The sequence below is a fragment of the Rhopilema esculentum genome, chromosome 10 (genome assembly GCF_057945365.1).
Source record: "Rhopilema esculentum isolate cy_ngs chromosome 10, ASM5794536v1, whole genome shotgun sequence".
NCBI classification, from domain to species: domain Eukaryota; kingdom Metazoa; phylum Cnidaria; class Scyphozoa; order Rhizostomeae; family Rhizostomatidae; genus Rhopilema; species Rhopilema esculentum.
Genome location: NC_142824.1, coordinates 9,946,182 through 9,970,147, shown reverse-complemented (window position 1 = coordinate 9,970,147; position 23,966 = coordinate 9,946,182). Strand labels below are relative to the sequence as shown.

The 23,966-nt window shown below is 36.7% G+C and overlaps 2 protein-coding genes across 2 annotated transcripts; one reads left to right on the top strand and one right to left on the bottom strand.

Annotated features, from left to right (window-relative positions):
• Nucleotides 1–832: 832 nt before the first annotated feature.
• LOC135694575 (protein transport protein Sec23B) lies at nt 833–18,199 on the bottom strand. The gene is made up of 21 exons (XM_065213385.2): nt 18,032–18,199; nt 11,313–11,431; nt 10,759–10,816; nt 10,347–10,433; nt 9,822–9,899; nt 9,590–9,661; nt 9,297–9,383; nt 8,958–9,061; nt 7,891–8,035; nt 7,620–7,679; nt 7,321–7,419; nt 6,688–6,803; nt 6,085–6,208; nt 5,255–5,335; nt 4,871–4,960; nt 4,156–4,494; nt 3,334–3,407; nt 2,973–3,060; nt 2,469–2,555; nt 1,754–1,909; nt 833–1,135 (listed from the first exon to the last, which is right to left on the bottom strand). The coding sequence occupies exons 1-21, from the start codon at nt 18,131–18,133 to the stop codon at nt 980–982; spliced, it is 2,322 nt and encodes a 773-aa protein (XP_065069457.2). The 5' UTR covers nt 18,134–18,199; the 3' UTR covers nt 833–979.
• A 2,828-nt stretch (nt 18,200–21,027) lies between these two features.
• On the top strand, nt 21,028–22,591 carry LOC135685264 (THO complex subunit 7 homolog). Its single transcript, XM_065201138.2, has 2 exons — nt 21,028–21,383; nt 22,109–22,591. The coding sequence occupies exons 1-2, from the start codon at nt 21,138–21,140 to the stop codon at nt 22,460–22,462; spliced, it is 600 nt and encodes a 199-aa protein (XP_065057210.1). The 5' UTR covers nt 21,028–21,137; the 3' UTR covers nt 22,463–22,591.
• Nucleotides 22,592–23,966: the final 1,375 nt, after the last annotated feature.

Genomic DNA, 23,966 nt, shown 5'->3' with positions numbered 1-23,966 from the left:
TTGTTTTCCACAGAGGAGCTACTATTACGTTAAAATGAAAGAGTAAAATTTTCACCATGCTTATCTTGGGAGAATTCATCCCTTTTGAAACAAGGAGAAAAACAAATCTCCTGTAAAAACTATCTTTCATCTGCAAGAAAATGGTTACAAATACTCAATTTTCCCTGAAACAATTTTTACATAATGTAAGTTGGCCGCCGTTGATATTCAAACGAGAAATGTCTGTTTTTATCATGTTTCCAACGTCTGTTCTCAAGTGCAAACACCACCATCCTTCCTCCCCTTGGCTGGCGGAAGTAGTAACATTGGAGAAAGAAATGTGAAAATATAGAAAAACAACTCAAGATGTTAGGTGTTCCAAGTAATTCTAGAAAGCGTTGAATTTTGTATTCCAAAAACAGGAGGCCATCATCTTATTATGCAAATAGTGAAACTAACTATAAGGCTTTTGTATTTCTCAATCTTTCAAGCTTGAAAATTTGAGACAGGTTTTAAGGTAAACTTTCAAGGTAAACTTTAAATGATCAGATAAAGAAAAACAAACTAACAAATCGAAAATTGTTTTCAAAAATCAATTATTTATTGTTTGAAAGTATGTTTTAAGAAATCAGCATTAGATTAGTCTCCATTACAACTTACAAGTTTAAGAAACAGATAAGTCCAAAACAAATTTTTGGTGGTTTGGTTAAAAAACGGGTACAGTTAACTAATCGTATTGTAAAAAGTTGCCTGTGGTATTTTAAAATAACTGCATTTACGTCGCTAATTGCAACCTGGGTAAACTTTGTGCCCCAAGATGGTTGGGCAAAGGTGCATTTCACTAAAACTAAACTTTTGCTTGCATGGAATCTAAATTATTGAATATCTTACTCTAAAATTTCATGGAAATAAGAACCATTTCAACTTTGGCCCATACATTCTTCTCAGATTTACATTTTGGAAAAAATATCGACACAAACTAGGGAAAATTTAGGGTCTATCAAGATGAGCTGGAAACAGCCAGTTTCTTCAAATGCTCCATAAAGGTCTGCAAACTGACGTCATCAGTCAAAATGGCAGATCCTCCGTCACCACCCCAAGAAAACATGTTACTGTGTGTTTGACTCGGGTTGACTCTCGCCAAAAGGAAACGCGCCTAAAAAGAGAACGAAATCTCGTTGAGCTATGCCAGGTTAAGGTGGCTCGGCGTATGAAATAAAGCGATTAAAATTTCCAGGCCTCAAAAGATGTATGTTTGATAATAGGAATTTTAAACAAAAAAAAACCTGCAGCAAATTGACATGCGATTGTAACAAGAATGAGGGTTTGTGTAAAATTCATTTACACTGGACGAAGGAGAATTTTTCGCAAAATGGGAAAGAATTCTTGATTACTAAAAGCTATGATTCAAAGAAAATGAGTCCGAAGGAGGAGAATAGAATGTAATTCCGGGCTGCAGTGAGAATAGAATGTGGACTTTTTTCAAGGATCAAAAGACCTTGCATCTGTATAAACAAGTATTTCTACAAATGTTAGTTTAGGGTGTAGCATTCTCATAAAAGCAGCAACAAAATTTGGGGGAAATAAGAAAAAAATCCAAAAAACTATTCTAGTTTGCGAACATCTAAACATTCAGTTTAAGAATACATTCCTTGCAATCGTATGCTTTCAAATGCGGACGTGAAATGTAAACTATTTAATTCCTTTACACAAAAAACAAACATTAGAGTTAAATATAAAAGTGTGATATGCCTATAAACCACGACAAACGTACCTGACTGCCGCCATGTTCGGTTTGGACGTAGCGTGGTACGGGGAATCTCGTTTGAAGAATTTCTTGGGCATCATCGACTGGAGCTTGTAACAGCTGCCTGAAATTCTCGTGGGCTGGATCGTTGTGGTATCCTTGTTCCTTCCATTGGAAAACCGTCTACAAAAAAAGGCGCGGTAAACTATAGTCAAACGCTTAAGAGAAAGTTTTCAATATAAATCTAAAAAAATGGTATTAGCACATAGTAAATAACAGCCCAGGAAAGGCAACTTCGTTTTTAAGATTTACTGGAATGATTTCATAGTTTGATGTACTGAAACTATAAAAAACATTTCAACTTCAAACTTGAAGTCAAAAAACCTATTTACTTACATTAATACTATTATCAGTAGCTTCGTAACATACAAACGTGTTAAAAAAAACATCTCATATCTTTATGCTGCTTTCTAAAACAAGCCCCGATTCAGTAAGCCTCTCGATTGCAAGGCCTCACTCTAATAAGCCCCTCTCTAGTAAAATAAGCCTCTTCTCTAATAAGCCCCCTTTCTAATAAGCACCAACTCTCGATATGACCTAAAAATCAAGTAAACCACCTGGGAGCTAAAAAGAGTTATTACGATTTGGTGCCCTATAATATTAATTACCAGAAATGAATAACGATATCGTTAAAATAGCCAATATTCCAGTAAGACAAATCGCTGATAAAAAAAATACTCACTTCTCCATGATAGATAAGGATTAAAAAGAATGTGTCCAGTAGTAAAATTCGATCACTCATAATACTGTTCGAATCCAATAATACTGGCTAAAATAAGAGAAGATTTCAAAATAAGGTTTGAGCATGAGTTTCCCAAAAAAAGGAAAAAGAAACTGAACCGGTGAAAAAAAAAACGATAAACGGACATCGAGAAATTACTTAACATATAACAAAATTGCACAAATTCATTGATCAAAAAAATCCAATATTTACTTTCAAGTGTTTCCCATTGATTGTCAACTTGTTAAGTATGGGAAAATGCTTCGAGTTATTTTTTCATAAGTGAAATTGTAAATTCTTAATTCTTGCCTTACCTCCCATCTTATACAAGGTATCATAAAAGTGCTAGAAATCAACATAAAAGGGGAAAAAGTAAGTAAGCACGATGCCAACATATAGCGAAGCTATACATTATTGTGGCTGCCATGTTTGTGAATGACGTCACACGAAAAAAAAGAAATATACCTCTGGAGGTCCATGGAACGAGTAGGAGTATAATATTGGCTGAATCATGATAAGCGAGTTTGTGACATCTTCTCGATCCATACAGTGTCTAGAACCAAATTTTTTGCAATTAAGCCAGTAATATCAAAACATTAATGATTCCAAGATGGGCATCGTGTTGGTATCGCATAGCAGCTTTGCGCAAACGAAAATAAACCCTAGGGAGGGATTCTAAAAATCACAGAAGAGGACATATTACTGACATGATGGGTAATATTTTCAACTTCTTTTTAATCCAGGTACCAGTATATTGACAATTTGAGTGGGACATTAAACTGTTAAATCAATGTTCAGATAATAGTACTTTAAAAATTCCACAAACCGATAAAATGCTGTTTCGTCAGGACTGTTGTTGAAATATTGCAGGAATTGAGATCTTCGTAGATGAAACATAAACTGAAAAAGGAATAACAATTAGTAAATAACAGTTTCAACTTCATTGCATCGTTAAATTATATCAAAGTCAAATTTTGGTTTTTTTTCGTGCAAATATAACTTGAATAGTATTTACACAGTATCATGAGGGAAGCTAGCGAAACGTTTCAAACAGGATATTCTTGAGGTGCTGCTTCTTGATAATACAACTTTAAAAATTTGGTTAAAAGTCTTATCGCTAATATCACTCTGTCAAGAGATGTTTCGCAAAACCTTAAAAAATTTTGTCCTTAAGAAATCAGGTTCTAAAGTGCGAGGTCTTGTCTAGAACAAGTTTTTTTGTTTCGCGATCTTTTCGGGAAATGTTTTCAGGAGTTTTATTAGAAAAATAACTTAACCTTCTACACAACAAGCCCGTTAATTCACGTGAGAGTTAAAGAAAACAGGAGGCAATAATAAAAAATGACAAAAAACATTTATCACACAATTGTTGTTTTTGATGTGGTCATTGATTTTTATCATCAAACGAGATGCAAGACCAACCACCGGGCTGTAATTCTACATAACCGCACAACATGGGAGATCAGTGACACTAACCAAAAGGTAATCTTACTGGGCCTTTAATACAAAAACAAGCACAACATGAGCAAATGTCAATAAAGAAAGGCTATACAAGTATCTTTTAATGTGTAAACTGATGAAATATATGAAATCAAAAAAAGGTTTAGCGTAAACTCTTTCAAAGAATTCAGATTATGCAAAAAAATACCTGAGGGTAAAGAGAGAAGTTCTCCGCTAGTCTGAAAGAGCTTGCATCTTCTTTGTTGAATTCACCGAATTTCTGCACTAGTCGAATCAACATTCGATCTAACCATCTAAGAACATCTTGCACGTTGTCATCGACCTCGCAGCGGTGAACAGCCACTCGGCTCATGAGCACAGCCGAGGCCTCCTGATCAAATCCATACGGAATATGATGCAAATTGGCAGCATCTACCCAGTTGCGAGCACAAGTTGTCACCCGTACTCTTCTTTGACCACTGGAATGCTGGTACTGGGTGATGAACTGAATACAGCCTCTTCCACCTTGGGGAACTGGAGCTGTGTGCTGTAATTACAAAATGAATAAATGATGACGACGGGATCCAGGGTAGAGAGAAAATGAATGTGAAATGGTCATACGTAGCAACCTGCACTTTATTAACATATAATTAGTATGGAGAAACCTGCCAGCAGCAGGAACAATACTCATTCAACTATAACAGGCAGGTGATACTTCAGGGGCCACGACAATGGGGTGCACGCAAAAGGGGCCGTGATATAGTGCAAGATATAATTTATAATGAGTGATAGCCAAACTTTTTCTTCCCCAGCCGCCTACCTTGAAGTTCGAGGCGCGGTCCCAACTTGGTGCTCCAGCCGAATATTATATTATGTCTACATAATATTACATAGTTAAATATCAGAAATATATATCGACTAACCTGATTTGCAACTTCAAAGAAAATAGCCAAGGTCAGCCCAGAATCGATTCCACTCATTTTCCAAGAACTTGTTCCACCAATGCCAATCTCCTGCACAGAAGGTGAAATATCGAAAATAAACAACGACTACTTGAAAAAGGTTAAATCCTCAAAGAATTGCAGCTAAGTTGCTCTGGAATGTATAAAGGCATCAAGGGTAGAAATTCATGACCATTTAGAAGAATTATATACACATGGTACTGAAAATCGAGGAATTCGACACATACAGAAATAAAACAGGGTTTATAGCGTGAGAGTAGCTTTCCGTTATATCTAAAGTAGCAAAGATGTTTTGAACTATAATGAAAAAACAATCGTAGGCAAATAGTCAAAAGTATGACTTACAGTCTCAGAAATGTTAGGCCCGCCTTTTTTCAGCGATACGCATGGTCCAATGCAACCAGATATCTTCAGTTCTTTTGAGGTCTATTGAAAATCATTTAATTGATTAAAAGCATGTCTACAAGACATTTGAGTGAAACATGTTTATAATTCATGACTCTCTTTAGATTGAAAAGTTAATTTAGCTTTCAGTTGACAGGGGTTTATATTTGGTTTTTCGATCCAACCAACTATTCCAGCTAACCTAGATCGTAGCAAAAGCTATGATGACAACACGTTTCAACCAACTGCAGAGCTTGGTCGTCGTTCTAGCTAGCAGTCTAGACTTCCTCTACATAAAAATTGAAAAACCGTTTTTGTGTTGTTAGAAAGGGTATATTTCAGCTTTGGATTCAGTGGTTCATTTTTTACAGGCAAGCAGAATTGATGGGTTAGCCGTCATATGCCTACGCTTCTGATTGGCCTATTTCGATCCATAATAGGCATATATCTCAAAACATCACGTTTTCGCCTTATTTTGACCATTTCGAACTCTATTAGTAATAGATTTCCTGCCTTCACACAGTAAAAATAAAACATGCTTTCTTTCCTGAGGTTGCCAAACAAAATTTATGCTAGCTGCTGATAGGATGACGACCCTTGGTGTCTCGGCTTGATTTTCTGTGAATATAAGCTCCTACTCCCACTTTATTTACTTCATTCAAATATAGTGAGACACATTATATTCCAAATTGACGATTTTGTACAATTTACTATAAACACAAGTAACATTGGCATACTTTTAAAATAAATATTTTGACACTTGATTCTGCTGCAGAGTAAAATTTCCTTACCTTGATCTCCAAAGATGAACCAAATGCCATTCTAAATTCACCCTTTTGATCCTTTGAAAAAACCCTCTGGAATGTCTGCTTGAATAGCGCTGTGTCGAATGCGTCACCCATAAACATATAGCCACTATACCGTAAGAAAACATTGCATTCATGCTTAATTCTTATATAAATGGGGCACATCTTGTGCTACTACCATTAGCTTCCCTGATACTTTAGTCTAAGCTCTTTTCAACCAGAATCGATCATATAAAATTTAATTGGCTGGTGGTTACAATATGAAAATTCATACTCTACAAATGAAAAAGGGAGATGCATAACAAAGAATGCAAAAATTGTAAATGCGAGAACTTTTCTAGATTAATAGCACAAACTATAGGCAACTGGGCATCAATGTAGTTGGTGTATTTGGTACCGACAGTTATAGAAAATCTTTCTTGATACAAAAGTGTTCAAGTGAAATCGATAGAGGCATCAAAGACCAAAGGTAAATGTGGTGAATATAGGTTATACTAGACAGCTTGAAGCCAGAAAATATAAAGGACTGCTAGAAGCCAGAAGTTGCAAAATAGAGATGATTGTGCTTTAGGATTACATCATAAATACCTTGTATAATTGGTACAGTGTCGCATTTCATGAGCACCAGTTTGGTCGAGATTGCAAGCAAATATGTCAATTACATGGCCATTATCAGAGGCTCTATTTGCAAGACTCTCGTAATGCTGGAAACAATCGGATAATTCTAATAATACTTTTCCCATATCGTATTCAAAAGAGGTTATGCAAAAATCAAAGGTTGCTGTCACTTCCTGGATATCAATATATAAAATGTTGGTTGCTACTCTTGTTTGCTCTGTTCAATTCTGGTTGTTCCAGCAATGCCAGTGACAGTCTGTGGTTAATAGAAATCATCTCAGAATGACTTATCTTACAGATGAAAACAGTTTTCTAAGAGCTGACCTAAAATGTAGCATATGGTACACGTGTGTAAGCATACTGTTACGTGCTGCAAGCTTTCAATGTACCTTGAAAATGTGAGCTTCTCCACATAAAAGCCTGGAAAATACTGTGAGCTAATCATTTTCGAAGCAAAGCTGTTGAACCATACATATACACGTATGTATTAATATCTTCCAGATGACTGAGATCAATCTAAATCAGTGCACCATAAAGTCCAATGATATAAATTCCGAGTAGCATTAAGCGTAGCATTAAAACATAAGACAAGCTCTTACATACCCGCATTGCCTTCTTCATGTATGGAGCATTGTCTTTTTCTAAGTCGTGATGGGAACGCATCACATTCTTCAACTCATGATCAATTATCATACCTGGCCCCTGAAACAAGGAAGTGCTTGGTACAGTGTTTATTTCAAAGAATGAGGTTGAGAGCTCCTGTAATCTAAATACAGTACTTTTGTTTCTTTTTGAAAACAGGCAAAGATAGTAATGAAAAATTTGTACTAGTCGACATGCTTTCACAAATATTCGAAAAATAGTCTGAATAAAATAAATGGTACAGCAAAGAGAAGAGATACCTGTGTGCATGGACCACCAACAAACAGCATAATACGGGCTCCAGTATTTGGGAAACTATTCTGAAATGATATAACCATATCATAATCATAAAAAGCATCTAAAAACATCGCTCAGAAGAGCTAGAATCACCAAATAAAAATGAAATTCTTACAACGGTAAAAACTGGCAGATGCTTTAACATTACTTTAAAAATAAATCCAAGTCTAAAAAATCAACTTTGAAAATGTCTGACATAGGTTTATATCTAGCTTGACATAAGGTGTTATTTACCTCTAGTAGGCTAACAGCAATAGACAAGGCAGTGCCAGTTGACCTTAATGGACGCTTATCTGCAGCTACTGGCCAAGGGTCTCGTTGTAATTCACCAAGCAAGTCTGTTAGATTCATATCACATTTATGAAGTGGTTGTAAAAACCTAGAAAAGAATTTACCATTGAAGATGCACCATGTCCCCAAGATCCGCCTTTGAAGATTTAATTATTGTAAAAATATACATTTAGATTTTTCTGTCTTTTATTAAACCTTTTTATGGAGAAAAAAATAGACATGTATATACATTTCCTTAAATACGTCTAATATTCAATAAGTAATGTATTAAAACTAGAAGGATTGGATTTCTTTAATATAATTTAATTCTACTGAGCTCCATAGAACGAGCTACTACGAAACTCAAGGCGCTCTATTTCTGTATCATGATTGGCTTCATCAAGATGCTTTGTGTTCCGTGACAAAGAGGCCATTATTTGCCAATTTCATCATTACAAAACAAAAAGAAGCCTCTTCGTCGATCCATGTCTACACATTTAAGTTTTCCAAAGATTACATTTACATCTTAACGGAAACAAATCAGATAGTTTGCTTCCACATGGAAACGATTTGTTTTCAAATAACATTGCGTTTTCAATTGATTCAAATCTCAAAACCGTTTTTGTATGTTTGTATTTGTGATCACAGATTTACCCTTTTATGTAAATGGAGAGAAATATGTCATGCATGAAAAAATAACAATTTCATTGAAGACATATTATTTAAGACATCGCCTTGAGAGAAACCAGTTATATAATTGAGTATGAAATGTCATCAAAAGATTAGTAGTAATCTTCTCTTGTGCAAATCTTATAAATCATTGTATTGCAGTCATTTTAGAAGACAGTTTAATTTTGATCAACATTATCTTAAAACATTAAGTTTAGTTTGTGGCAAGATAGTTTCACTTTTTAAGGTGTTCGATAAATCGCTCCCTGTGGTTATTTTAAAGTGCGCTTTAGGTACTGATGCTTGATTGAAGTCCTTTCCAGGCAAGGTATGATCATGTATATCAAAAATAATTTTTTCACCTATTCTGCATTTCCATGTGTTGCTGCTGCTGGCCTGGCTGCATTGGGCCCCGCTGCTGTCCAGGTTTTTGAGCAGCACCTCCTCCACCAATTCCTAGCATTTCCTATGTGACAAGGAATTTCAGTAAATATAGAGATGAGAATAACATAACTTGGTCCAAATCAGTGGATTTTTAAGACTGATAAACAATTCATGAAAGCATGAAAACAGCATGATTAAAATAAAAACTAACAGAATACAAAATAGCCCTTGAAGGAACATCATAACAATGTCATTTGCAAAAAATTTAGTCACTTGCAAAAAAATTGACACTTTTCCTGATGACCTTACTTACATACCTGTAATTGTTTGGCAGTGATGTCCTTATTACCTCTGAACACATAGCTCTTTGATATTCCATCACATCCAAGCTCATGAACATGGACCTACAAAAAGGCAGTTCAACTAAATATCAGAAACTAGTACATTAATAGAACATGTACACCTAGAACATTGCTATCTAAATCAATGTTCCAAGTCAAACTTAATAATGCTTTTCAATGCAATACTTCATTGGAGCTTTTTTGCAAGTATATAGTAGTAGTAAAATGGCAATATGTATCAAAGGTTTCACAAATGATTTTAGTAGTACCATTCTTCCAAACGTGATAAGACCAATCAGTGCATTTGGAGGCAACAAGCTCAGTGACATCTGCAAAGATTCCTACAACCAAAGATACGTAAATTAGAAAATTAGAACCTGGCAGATTACTAAGCACAACAGGGAAAAAATTTTCAAATAAAAAACAAGATCAAACAAGGAGTTTTGATAATCACCCAACTATTAAAGAAAAAATAGGATAAATATATAATAAGTAACATACCTTCAAAGCTTGAAGATCCTCATCATCCAGGCAAGTATCAATGACAAAAAGAAAGATCAGTGGACTCGTCTGCTGCCTCTACAAGACAAAAAAGTTATGGGAAGGGATCAAAAAATGTATTGAAGTACATAATTGTCAATGCGAAGGTTTTCTTTCTCTAAAATCATAATATTGTCACTATAAAGATAAATTGTCAACATTTTTAACAAAGGCAAATCCTTGATAAATCGATGGTTAGAAAAATTTTGATTTTTCAATTTTCATAAATTGACTAAAATACACTTTGTATTAGGACAAAATTTCCAGCATTGATTGTCTTCTCACACAATGCAAGCTTACTGACATCATTAGACCAAAAAAGCAAGTATTTTCTCAAGGGGGCATTTTCTGGGGTTCTAAAGGGTGTGGCCTAGAAAATTTTGGTCATGCTCTTTTCAGCCCTTCACTTTTGGACTGGTGTGTGTTGCCTGGCAAGCAAGACTTAAAAATACTTCTGAATAAGAGTTTTTACATGTGCATACTTACTGTGAGGGTATACTCTATGGTTGAGAACATTGGGATGATCTCAGCTGGCTGTTGCTGCTCACTTATTCCGGCATAGTGTGGTGGGAACTATAAAAGGAAAAGACATTGACATATCAATATTTTACTTCATCACTAACTTTTAAGTAATCATATATATATATATATATATTTAGATATAAATCTTTGATGAAAATCATATTTAGATTGATAATCAAGACTGAAACAAAAACAGATATCAAAATTAATTGGGAACATATTCCTTTGAAATAATTTAGAAAGTAAATTTCTTTTTCAAAAGATGGCTATATGAAAACAACTACAAAATTGAAACAAAATGGTTTACTTTTGTTAACAGCAGTTAAGAGGATGAATTCTAAAATATATTTTAAAATAGGGAGCAAAGTAAACTTACAGCATTTCTACTGAAACAAAAGTTGCATATCCATGCTTTTGCTCTGTAATCAACTTGGCTAAGAAAAAATACAGCTCAAATTATTTGAGAAATTTTCTTGATGATGCCTAAATCCTGGCCAAAAATAGCTTTGACATTTGAACAAAAAAGGAACTTGCGTGCTTTATATTCATACTATATGGGCTGGTGACCTTAACCCCCTCCCCCCCCCTGGATCAATGTTGGTTAAGACTTAAGATGGTTACGTAATAAGTTGGGTTTACTACATTGGTTATCAATCCAATCACAATGTTGATTTGAGGGGAAGGGGGTCGGGTGATTTGTAAGTAGCTTCCTTTTTTGCAAGTGTCTCAGCATTTTTGGCCAGGATTGCAGGTTTAGGCAATATTCCTTATTATCTGACTAGCAGCTTAAATTTGCTACAATTCAATTGATGGCTGTCTTGATATTACTCATTCTAAAAATTCAACTACATGTCATAAAAATATTCACCTAACAAAAAGACTGGTACCAAATACTAAATTACAATAAACATCAAATAACAATAAACCTACCACAATGGGTTCAAAATGGCTCTACAGGTATTTTTGGCACAAATGACAGGGTCATACATAATTGGAGGCAAGTCAGGCCTTTCCTTTAGTGGAGTATATAAGCAGCCAACTGGAACAACCTGGAGAAACCACAAAATTAAATCACTGCTTCCAGACATGATAGGTTAAAAAGGTTTTTTCTAAATCTTAGACACTATATAAAGATGAAATCTTCGAATGAATAAAAATTAAGGTGTTTTATTTATTTAATGCTAGCAGATGATGCATTCCACAAAGCAAATCCCAAAGATATTCACAGTAGTTGTGTTTTATGGCGTGGCCTCTGCATAAGGTAAGCACTTGACATACAAATGACATACAATAAAAGCCCGCATAAAAGAACCTAGGTTTTTTTCTAGCAGCCTGAATGGGTTCTTAATTGACAGGCTGCTATAGCATAGATTCTAAATTCTAAATAGATTCTAGATTCTATATAGAATAGATTCTAAATTCTAGTCTAATAGGTTCTTAACAAGGTTCTTATATGCGTACAGGCCTTGCACACATTATGTTATCCCCTGTGAACAATAGTATTAAAATATGTGCATAAATCATATCTAGCCTCTATTCCAGTTAGCACGTGTTGTAAGTCAGTTTTTTGTATGTGCGATTATGATGAAGATAAATATATTTTGAAGTCATTTTACGTCTCAATATTTGGTTTATTACACTGGTGACAGGAGTGTTTTGACCCACATCATTTTACAATGTCATCCTTTAACATAATTTTTTCAAAACTTGAGAAGTTCACCGGCGACGGGGACATAAATTTGCACCAATGGCTTCGTAACTTCGACAGATGTTGTGTTATTGCCGAGAAATCTGACGACCTCGTGGTTGGCCAAATTCTAATGCTTTGTGTTGATGGCCGTGCTAAAGCCATCTTGGATCAATTTGAAGATGAGAAAGGCAGTCCCCAGAAATACAGCGAGCTTAAGGAACAACTCGCCGTAGTTTTCGATTCAGAAACCGATCGCGAAGCTCACATGACTGCATTCGAACGCTGTATTCAAAAGATCGATGAAAGTGAAGAAGAATTCATGACCCACCTTTTACAGTTATTCAGAGCCGCCAATCCAAAAGCCAAAACTGACATTATAAACCATGCGGTGAAACGCAAGTTTTTACAAGGGATTTCTGATACACTTCGCAGAAATATATTCATCTTTTGCACCAACCCGTATGATGACAAAATTACCCATCAAGATTTGCTCAAGGCTTGCCGCGATGCATCAGTTCATCTTTCCTTACCATCTGCGACAATCAACGGTGCTATTGTCACTGGGCCTTCTGATGCTGTTTTAACTGCTGCAAATCCATCTGATACAACACTGGACGCCATTCTTGCCTTGTCCACCAAATTTGAGCAACAAAGTCAACTCACAATGCGGAAGCTTGATGAACAACAAGACCAAATCAATGCACTCAACCGTCAACTTCCGTTTAGGCCCTCACAGCAACTTCAACATCAGCATGGTGCCCCTGTTTTTCCTGCCCCGCAGAGCAACCGTAGGCAATCACGCAATGGTTTTCAACGCAATTTTGGCAGGGATTTTCAGCCTCAAAACGCAAGGCCAGATGGACGGCAACCTATTCAGTGCTATTTTTGCCACGGCTTAAATCATATCCAACGTGATTGCCTAGCTTACAAGCAGCAAGCTAATCTTCCTCAACAGTCGGGAAACTTTTGGGGCCCCCAGTAAAGGGTCATACTGGGAAAGCCGACAATGCTTCATTGACCCCCCAAAAAGAAGAATCACAATCTTTTCTACAAAGAGAACCTAATTTGCTTTGGCTAACAGGAACATTACATGGACAGCAAATTCCAATGATGCTTGATTCTGGTGCCACCGTATGCTGTCTTGCCAAAAGATGTTTCACTGGCAGTCCTTACTTGCAAAACCTACCATTACAGGGTTATACTGGCCCAGGTTTGCTTGATGCAAATGGACAAATAATGAAACCCTTTGGTGTAATTAAAGCCCCTCTTATAGTAGGGCATCCTGCTGTATCTCACATTGTTGAATTTATGATTATTGATGCATTGCCTTATTCTTGCATTCTCGGTTTGAGTTTTCTAAATAAATTTACCAAATGGGGCATTGACAACTCCAAGAAACTCCTTCATCTAGATCAAACCATGGTATTGGTATCTTCTCAGCCTTCTCTTCAAGATAACATTGCTTTCATAACACCGAACAAGTACACAATACTACCCGGACAATCATTGACTATTAAGACAGTTGCTAATGGGGCCTCCCTTCATGCATTCCGCCCAGTTTCAGAACCGATTGCACTGATTGATGGACATGCACCCTTTGAAGAACGTCTGCATGTAAAGGTTGTTCCGTACTTACACAAGGTTTCTCATCAACACTCATGTGTTCCCACCGTCCTTGTTAATACTTCTGCCGTCGCAAGGACCATCAAAAAGGGCACCAAGGTTGCTCTAGGGACGTATGACTTTGAAGAATTCTCTGTTCTTCCTAAAGACACAATTAATCTTCTCTCTACTCAGGACACAGATAATTCTACTCAAACCTCCAATCCTATTACGATTCTCACTTCACAGTTGACCCACTTGTCTCCCTCGCAGTTTCAACAAGCCAAGAATTTACTGATGGAATTTTCTGATGTCTTCTCTTTATCAAACACCAAAATTGGCAAAACCAACGTGACAGAATTTGACTTTGATTTGGCTCATTCGACACCCATTTCAATGCCTTTACGCAGAGTGCCACTTCATCAACAATCCATTGTCAAGGAACTTTTACAGCACTATAAAGCTCATGGCCTAATTGAACATATTGATTCACCTTATCGTGCTGCTACAGTCCTTGTTGCCAAGAAGAATGTTTCAAATAGCTGTGATGTTACCGATCGTTTTCGACTTGTAGTTGACTATCGTTTTCTCAACCCTGCCATCAAAGATTCAGGTTGGCCTTCTCCATCTCTTCAACAATGTCTTGACTCTGTTCGCGGCTCTCAATATGTCAGCTCAATCGACTTCAACAGTGGCTACCACCAAATTCCTTGTGCTGATAGAATCAAACCGATCATTGCCTTTTCTCCTGGTTACGGTTTTGGTCAATGGACCTGGAACGTTATGCCTCAAGGTATCAAACCGGCCTCTTCTTTGTTCCAACGAACCATGGAACAAACATTTTCTGATTTAAGCGACTGTATTCTACCACCCTTCTACGATGATGTGGTTATTAAAGGATTAGATTTCACAGATCATCTCTCCAATGTTCGCAGAGTTTTAGCAAGAATTCGACAGTCTGGTCTCACTTTAAACGCCTTGAAATGCAAATTTTTCCAGACAAGTTTGCCGTATTTAGGCCATTTCATTGACAAGGGACACATTCGCCTTGACCCAGCTCGCATTCAGTCCATCACCGATTTTCCAGTGCCATCCAATGCCAAATCCTTGAAGGAATTTTTAGGCATGGCACAATTTTGTGATCGATTTGTTCCCCACTTCTCTGTTGTTGCTGCTCCTCTACACGAACTTGCAAAACCGACTTCAACGTTTGTCTGGACACCTGAAGCTCAAGCAGCCTTTGAAGCACTAAAGCAGCTTCTCTCTTCCGCACCAGTTTTACGAGCTCCTACAAGTACAGACTCTTTCATCCTAGAAGTCGATGCATCAGACAGAGGTGAAGGTGCATGTCTTAAAGCCCATAACACAAGTGATGGCAAAACATACATCGTCGCCTACGCCAGCAGAAAGTTCAATGAAACTGAATCAAGGTGGAACATTGTAGAGAAAGAGGCGCATGCTATAATTTTTGCTACCGAAAAATTTCGTCATTACCTTCTTGGTAAACCCTTTCTCTTGCGTACTGATAATCGCGTAACTTCATTCCTGCAATCCAAACGCAACCCTAAGAGTAGAAAATTGCTGAATTGGGCTTTGCAACTTTCAGAGTTCAATTATAAAATAGAACACATTCCATCCAAGAACAACGCCATAAGCGACTGTCTCAGTCGCATGCACAGTGTCAACTCACTGGAAGAATTACAACCTAATATTACAGTGGCTGCAATCAGAGATTTCCAAACAAAAGATCAACACATCCAAGCAGCAATCGAGTACATGTCTTCTGATAAACGAAACTTTGATGTCTGCCGTCTAGGTTCCTTAAAACCATATCGCAATAAACTTTCTGTATCTGAGGATGGCATTTTGCATTGGCACAACTGCACTGTAGTACCTGACGATTTACGTGGAACCGTCCTGAAACTTTGCCATGACCACCCATCCTCTGGTCATTTTGCTGTTGACAGAACTTGGTCTCGCCTTTGTGAACACTATTTCTGGCCCAATGCCAAACAGGATGTGATCAACTGGGTGAAAAGTTGCAAGATTTGTGCTTCTTTTAATCCACCCCCTCAAGGATACCACAAAGATCAGTTACAGCCAATACAGTCTACTGAACGATTCGAACTTGTTTGCTACGATCTAGCCGGACCTTTTCTGCCTGCGTCTCAAGATGGTTTCAAGTATGCTCTTATCCTGGTCGACCATTTTACAAAATGGCCTGAAGTTGTTCCCCTCAAAGAGATATCGGCACCTACTATTGCTAGAGCGATTCACGACCAATGGATCTGTCGGTATGGGATTATGCAACGTTTGCACAGTGATGGTGCCTCAAATGTTCATGGCAATGTTATGCGGGAAGTGGCCAAAATCTTGGGTATAGGTAAATCCAAGTCTTCGCGTCTCCACCCACAAGGTGATGGCCTTTCCGAGGCAATGGTAAAACTAGTTAAGTCCTGTGTGCAGAAACAAATCGATCAACATGGCCGTAACTGGGACACGTTCTTGCAATCAGCTGTCTACGCCATTCGTTCAAGTGTTAATAATAGCACTAAAGTTACACCTGCTGAACTTATTCTTGGTGCTAAACTTTCTTTACCAACTGCGTTGCTGTTTAATAAATCACCACAGCAACAGATTCACCAGTCTGCTCCACACCATGTGAAACAGGCTCAAGCTTTTGCCAATGACATCGGTACGCGCCTTAAAAACTCCTTTACCAATGTTCGCAGTATCCTCAACCAGAGCAGAGAAAGAATGAAACAACAGTACGATAAGAAAACTACCCAACATCATTATAAGATCAATGATACTGTCATGTTATGGAACCCACCTCAGAAAAGGGGTATTTCACGTTGTTTTCAACCAAAGTGGTCGGGGCCTTGGACAATCACCCACTTGATAGGAGATCTGAATTGTAAGCTTGTTGACGCCAGTGGCAAAGCCAGTCCTACTATTCATGTCAATCAACTGAAGTATATACCTCCAAGATCAATCCACTTACTCAAAAAAGCAACTGACCCCCTACCTGCAAAGGGACCTCCTAAGAAAAAAGTCTGTGACATTTTTGCTGACCTAACCAATAACAAGACAACAAATCTCATTGATGATAGAGTACACGTTGAGGGTGCAAGAGGAGGAGGGAATACAGGGGACTTGAACCACGGAGAACAACCAGAAGATAATAACAACATGATCAACAGAAATTGGTGCAGAGTAGACATTGCAAACATACTACCAAACAGAACTCGTTCACATTCACTAACATAGAAAGAGAGATGGGGAGGGGGATAGTGTTATCCCCTGTGAACAATAGTATTAAAATATGTGCATAAATCATATCTAGCCTCTATTCCAGTTAGCACGTGTTGTAAGTCAGTTTTTTGTATGTGCGATTATGATGAAGATAAATATATTTTGAAGTCATTTTACGTCTCAATATTTGGTTTATTACAATTAACAATATTTTCCACCGCAAGAATTCTAATGGACACACTTAAACCAGCTTTTTTTGTGCTTAATTTCAATCAATCAAATGAATTTGTGTTTTTAGATTGTCCAATTAGAATGCAACATACCATTACCTGATTTACTCTAAAAACCCCTTTTTCTTAGATATATATATATAAGAACCTTTCCAAATTTAAACCTCTTTAGGGTTCTTGATTATGGGGTTTTAAAGGTTAAATTTCAGACTCAATGTTCTTATAAAAACAGGTTCTTTTATGCGGGTTTCTACTGTAGTGGTGCAGCACAAAGCTCTTTCTGTGATTGTTTATGTATTTTACTCAACATATCAATACACTGCCTAAAGTCAGCATAATGACTGCATATGGACATTGATGTACACCTGGCCTTTCTTTGGCATACTACCAGGGTGAGATTTATATTAAATGTATTCCTCGATTGAATCCATGTTATGCTGGAGATATTTGGCATATACTTTATGAATAACATGTTGGCATAAAGGTGGATGGGTTTGCTGCCTATTTTTGGGCCAGCTTATGATTTATAAACAACTTTGTTGGCAAAAATGACGATTAATAGTTTATATTATGCAACATAAACATACAACTTTTCGGCATTAGGATTAGGATACAGAGCATTTGGTGCAGCACTAGACTAGGGGTTTGTTTTTGCCAAGTACAGCTGGTGGAGAAAACAAGCAATGGCTCCATAAAAGCACTGGATTTTTGCAAAGCCAAATGTTGAGACATTGGTGATTTTTAAAAAAAATTATATAATGTCTGAGCTGAGTGCCCTAGAGAAAATTTGAAAGTCTAAAGGGACATAGAAAGGTATACGAAATTTTAGGTCCACTGTTTTAATAAGATATTTGCCGCCAAATCATTCTTACCATTCGAGTTGCCTCGAGTCTGCTGGATGGCCATACGTTCCAACTGAACCTAACGCCGTCACGATCTTCATTTTGATGGATGAACTCCTGGTAAGTTGCCATTTTTCAAGTACACCCTACTCCTTTTCCTCTACTTGTCACTTAGGCCACTTCGAGTTAGAGGATTGGGCTCTAGTTTTGAGCTGGCTCCTGCCACGTAAAGTTAGAGAGCCCGCAAATTTGATGGAACGCGGTTGGACTATACCCCTTTCTGTTTCCGTACATGGACGCCGGAACGACCAAGAGGCAAGGGGGGCAGGCTTGAGTAAAAGGGCATTTTAAAGACAACTCTCGGCTTCTACCAATTCCTCCTACTAACTGCCATTTTATTTCAATCTTCTGTATATATCTTGAAATTGGCTAACTTTTGGAATAAGGATTCATTTTACAAGTTTTGAGTAATGTCGTCGTGAATTAAGCACTATAATCAGAATTCCATATGAATCTCTCTGATTATTACAATTGGTCGGCTTTAAGGGTAAATTAATGAAAAGGGCACTCTGGCCCCTCCTGCCCCTCCTATCAAAGGGTAGCAAGGGCGGTTGACCACCACGCCCCTTCTCCGGCGTCCCCGAGTACATCCAATGATTCCCCACTTCTGATTTTCCTCACGATCTTAAAGTGCAAAATGCTTCCCCAGAGGCGTAGGAGCGTACCAGATAGTGGAAGAGTTCTACAATAGAAGGGGCAATTAAGTCGCACGCCCACTGAAAAATTAGAACTCATTTGACAAGTCTGATACTCAAGTTTATTTGGGACAATGTCATGTCATAGCACTTTTTTAGATTAGTAAAGCAATAAAAAAAGCTTTGAGTATGCACTTTTCTAATGAATTTACCAAAATAATGTCGTTTCATTATATTTTATTCCATTTCATATATATTCTCTGCGTTTAATCATGTACATAGCAACAAAAGATGCAAGAAACTTAATTGAATACAATTGCAATAAGATTACAGAAAACAACGAATCAAAAATTTAAGATTAACTTTGCTGAAGAGGAAATACAGAAATAACTCATTAGAGCCTTCGAGCTGTATACCGTCGATTGGACGTGGCTGCTACGATCGAGATTAAAAGATACTAATCGAAGATGCATATGTGTATTGATGAAAATAGCAACATTATTCTTAGAAAATTACATGAATTGCGGGAAGAGGAAAGCGTAGAAAGAATTTAAATAAAAACAGAAAGATCAGTAGAGGTGTTACCAATAAATTTTTTTGATGAAGTTAGTAGTTTTGAATCAAAAATTTCTTATAAAGTTTACAAAAAGATTTTTTGCTCGATAAATTTCTAATTTTAGGAGGGATGTCATTCCATATATTTTAACTCCTGTAGCTGTAATAAAGTTACGTTTGAAATTTGGTCTAACTCTGTGAAGAAAGAAGTTTCCGTGTGTTGATTACCGGGTTTTGTGGAAATGTGTACGGTCTAACTGTTGAAAGGTATCTGTGAGAAAGTTCTCATAGCTGCCTTTTGATACGTCAAATATAAATTTGGCACACTCAAGTGTGTATGTGACTTGCAAGTTTCCTGCATTTAATTATAGACTATACAAAGTCTGTACAAAGTCTGTACGAAGTCTTTTGCAACCCTTTTCAACTCTATTTTATCAGTTCTTTGCTGATGAGAATAAAGCATCATCAAGTTGTTGTATCTCCGTTCTTTCTTACTACTTCGCAGGTAACTTATAAGCAGAAGATAGATTATAAGCACTTTAACAACTTTTGTGCGACATCTTTGTTGATTTTTTTTGCAAACAATTTTTTATATCATATCTTTTACTTCAAAAGAAAGGCACTTTGCTATTTCTGGAAAAAGTTTCAGCTGTGGTATCAACTGAATAACTTTTTCTATATTTTCTAAAGATTTATACGATAAACTATCAAATATTCTACCTTTTTCTATAAGCATTGACTATGCTATAAGGTATACATCAACAGTCTTAAAATGCAATCGATATTATCATGGAATGATTCGACACCCAAGAATGAAAAGATGAAAACAACATGGGTGTATAGCAGACCTGTCAACCAAAAACTTACACAATCTTGAGATTTTAGAATGTTTTTTAAAAAAACTGGGAGATTTGGGGAAAAAAAGTAAGATCCCTGGAATTTGCTAAATCAAGATAAAATAATAGAACATTTATTAGGTTAAATTTATAAACAACAAACCTGGAAAAGTCATGCTGGGAAAACAGTTAATGACAAAAAATATAGGAAACTTCTTCATAATGACTTTTTCAAGGTTTTTTATTAATTCGTGAACACTAATAAAAATGTTGTCATGAAGAACGCCATTGCAATAATTTTTGTTATAAGAATACCTCTGCTGAAAGACACAGAATAAACAGGAAGAAAATTTTAAAAAATCGATAGACCGGGAGAAAGCAAGCAAAACTTTGGGTCTCCCGGCGCAACTGGGAGAGTTGACAGGTCTGGTTTAGTTTAGTAAGTCAGCTCTAGGGTTATATAAAGAGCAATGAAGTGACCCGTGTTAAATCTCAGGAGGGGCACTTCTCGACCAAGAAGAGGGCAGATTTCTAGCTTAGCAGAAATGTGGGGTACGTGTCCTTTAGACCCTGGGCTCCTACGCCACTATACTTGCCTTGCGACATAGCGTGAGGGGTAATTCGCTCTTGCAAATAGCGGACGAGATTTTCCCTAAAACAAAAAGGATTTCTGGGGATTTTTAGATAAAACAATAGGATTTTCACAAAAGGTGTACGGGATTTTCTTGGAATGATTTGCCCCTCGACATAGCGCCGAACTAACCTGCCTGACAACAAACAATTTTACAATAGAAGGGTGCCCACGATCAAAAAGAAACACGCAGAAGCAGAAAAAAGTAGTGATTGCATTAGACGTTTTCTGAAACTAATTCTGAATAAATAAAGAGCAGATTTTGTTTTTAACTGCTGTGTTTTACGAAGCCAAGCCCGCTCGAGCCTCGTTTTGTCAGTCAACAGACGACCTCGCTCTACTACGCTATTGGCCTAGGCAAGAAGCTTGCCAATAAATGTGTTTCTTGCCAAGAAAATAACACTATTATAAACCCTAAAATGGCTGCGTCTGAAGAAGAAATAATAAGGCATCGTTTGCTCTTTGATGGTGATGGAACAGGAGATGATCGTCGAATACAAACTCTTCTAAAAACTATCGTTAAATGGTGCCATGTGGAAACGACTCAAGAGGAGAGCAATTTAACTTACCAGAAAATCATCGCGTTATTGAACCAGTGCGAGTATGCAATGATAAAGAATCACCTAGTCTATGAGATGAATACGAAAGAAAGGAAGAACTACGAGGTTAAGAATTAATGTTTTCAATTCTACTTTAACCATTGAAAGTCATTTGACGACCTAGCCTACATAACGTATATGATATTATTTTACACTTGGTGTTAATATCAAGGGAAAGATCAATTTTTTCAGCAAAATGAATACCAAAGGAGGCATAAAAGAACCCAAATGAGAGTCAAATTATGAATAGCCTATGGGCAAGTTTTCCGAATAGAAAATGCAAATTTCTATAACATAGAATCAAAAGAGCAAAAGACCCAGACTGGAAACTTTGTCGCACACCTGCAATATATTGGGTGCAAACTCAAATTTTCCATCCACGCACTTGTGCCCATTGACTGCACAAAGTCCCTTTTAAATATCATATTATATTATAATCACATCATTTAATATCATTCAACATTTTAGGTGCACAGTTGCAAATTTTCAAAATGAACTTGCCAAGGCAAGAAGCAAAGTTTCCACTCTGGCAAAAGATGCCATTGTCAATTGTAGTTCATCCTTTAACCCATGATTTATCTTCAGTTTCTGTTTGTATTTTCTTATGCCTTTTGTTTTCTTTTCATCCTTGATTCTGATGTTTGACAGCCAAAATGCATAGGCACATTTATAGTTTTCAAATATATACTAGATGTATGATCTTTAATAATAGTTGTATGTCAAAGATGTTCCAATGAAATATGGCCTGTGGCTGTTGTCTGTCAGACATCTAACACATTTTAAATATTTAGGATCTTTTGATGGAAATAGAAAAAAGCATTTCAGAGGCAAAAGAAGACATATCACATTGTAAGCTGGAACTACAGAAGGCAAAGAAGATAAGAAAAAATAAGCAAGAGTATGATTCTCTTGCAAAAGTTATAACAGTGCAGCCAGACAGGGAACAGTCACAAGCAGAAACTGAAAAACTAAAGGAAGAGCTTTCCAAACTAGAACAAACTAAAAATGAACTTGCAAAAAAGCTTGATATGCGTGGCAAACAACTTCATGCTTTGATTCATTCTATCCATGTGTTACAGCAAATTCTTGACGATGATGAAGGACTGCCCTTTAGTCACAAGCAAAGTAGTATGGACATCAGTTAAACACTTAAGGGACTTTAATAAGCCATCTTTTATAATGTTAGAAGCAAGCAAGTAGTCATGGGAGAAAGATTTTGCATTTGTGACTGTATAGTATTCAAATGTTGTTGTGGAAAATCCTTATGCCACAGACCAGCTGTCGTATTTATTGTCAAAATACACCATTTAAAGATATTATCAGTTAGAATGCAATGCAAAACATCAGGCCTCTCCGTTTATGGCGCGCGATCACGCGCGCGCGCCTTGGCACGCTCCTATCATTGCCGAGACGCGCAATAAAACACGCGCCTGGTTTATAAGAACCCTTTAAATCGCACTTCTTGTGTTTTAGTTTTGAACAATTATTATACCAAGAGCCTTGCGGATTCGAAAGCGATTGATATCTAAATAAACGGTTGCTTCTTTTAATCCCTCTTTCGAGGAAATTGTTATTGCCAAGTTAAATCAAACACCTCTTGAATATATTTCCGGTCAATAACCAATAAACTGTCATTGTGATTCCTGATTGCTATAAGTTTTTTAAGTGGCCAGTAATTCAAAGGGTCAAGCCATAGAGCTATCTGCTTTCGCAAGTATCGCAAGGACGAAGTTAGCGGATCAAAGACCGAAGATAGGAATGGGAAGAAAATGGTGGTTTCGATTTGGTGTAAAGTTTGCTCAAAATACAAAAGCGTTATTTTATTAAATCTTGTTTGTAAAGGAAGTGGCAGAAAAGCAATTGGATATTACGTCAATGGAACAAATTTTGATTCTTCCACTCCTTCTGACTCCGATTCTTCATTGGAATTTGAGCTGGACATTGACGAACTGCAACAATAATGTGTTTTTTTGCTTTTAGCTCTCTATTAGGTAGTTTGTTTAGATATTTCTAGATACAGAGTATTTACATGCGAAAACATGATGTTTTTGTCTACTTTAACGTAAATATATTTTTTTGGTAGAACACGCGCCTAAGCAAGGCGAGGCGCGTGTTTGAGCACGCGCCCGCTAAAATGCTCACGGAGAGGCCTGAAACATTATCCCCATGGTGGATTTATAAACTTTTTAAGTAAGATGCAGGTCTTCAGATATCATACAGTTAACCATGGCCATATTTCTTCATTGTTTCAAAACAACATTCAAGTATGAAATCTTGTGAGGTATATGCTTGATGAGAACTACATTAGGGCTTAGAGGCTTGAGCACCCTTAGCAACATTCTAACACAGAACAGATTTTTAGCAAACAGCAAAAAATGGTTACAAAATGTCAAAAACATGCTTTTTTAAGCATACACTTGTGAATTGTTAATGCTGAAATTTATCACTCATGCATGCAAATAAAATGAGCCCCCTTTTATAACAATGATTTCATTTACATAAAATTTTATCGATATATTGGGAAATAACAAATTGGCATTTGTTTCATGGTATGTGTTATTAGATCAAATTCCCAAAATACAGAACCTGAATTTTCAAAAAAAATTCTTTCATTTATATTTTTTTCGGTTTTTTACTCAAATGTTTACT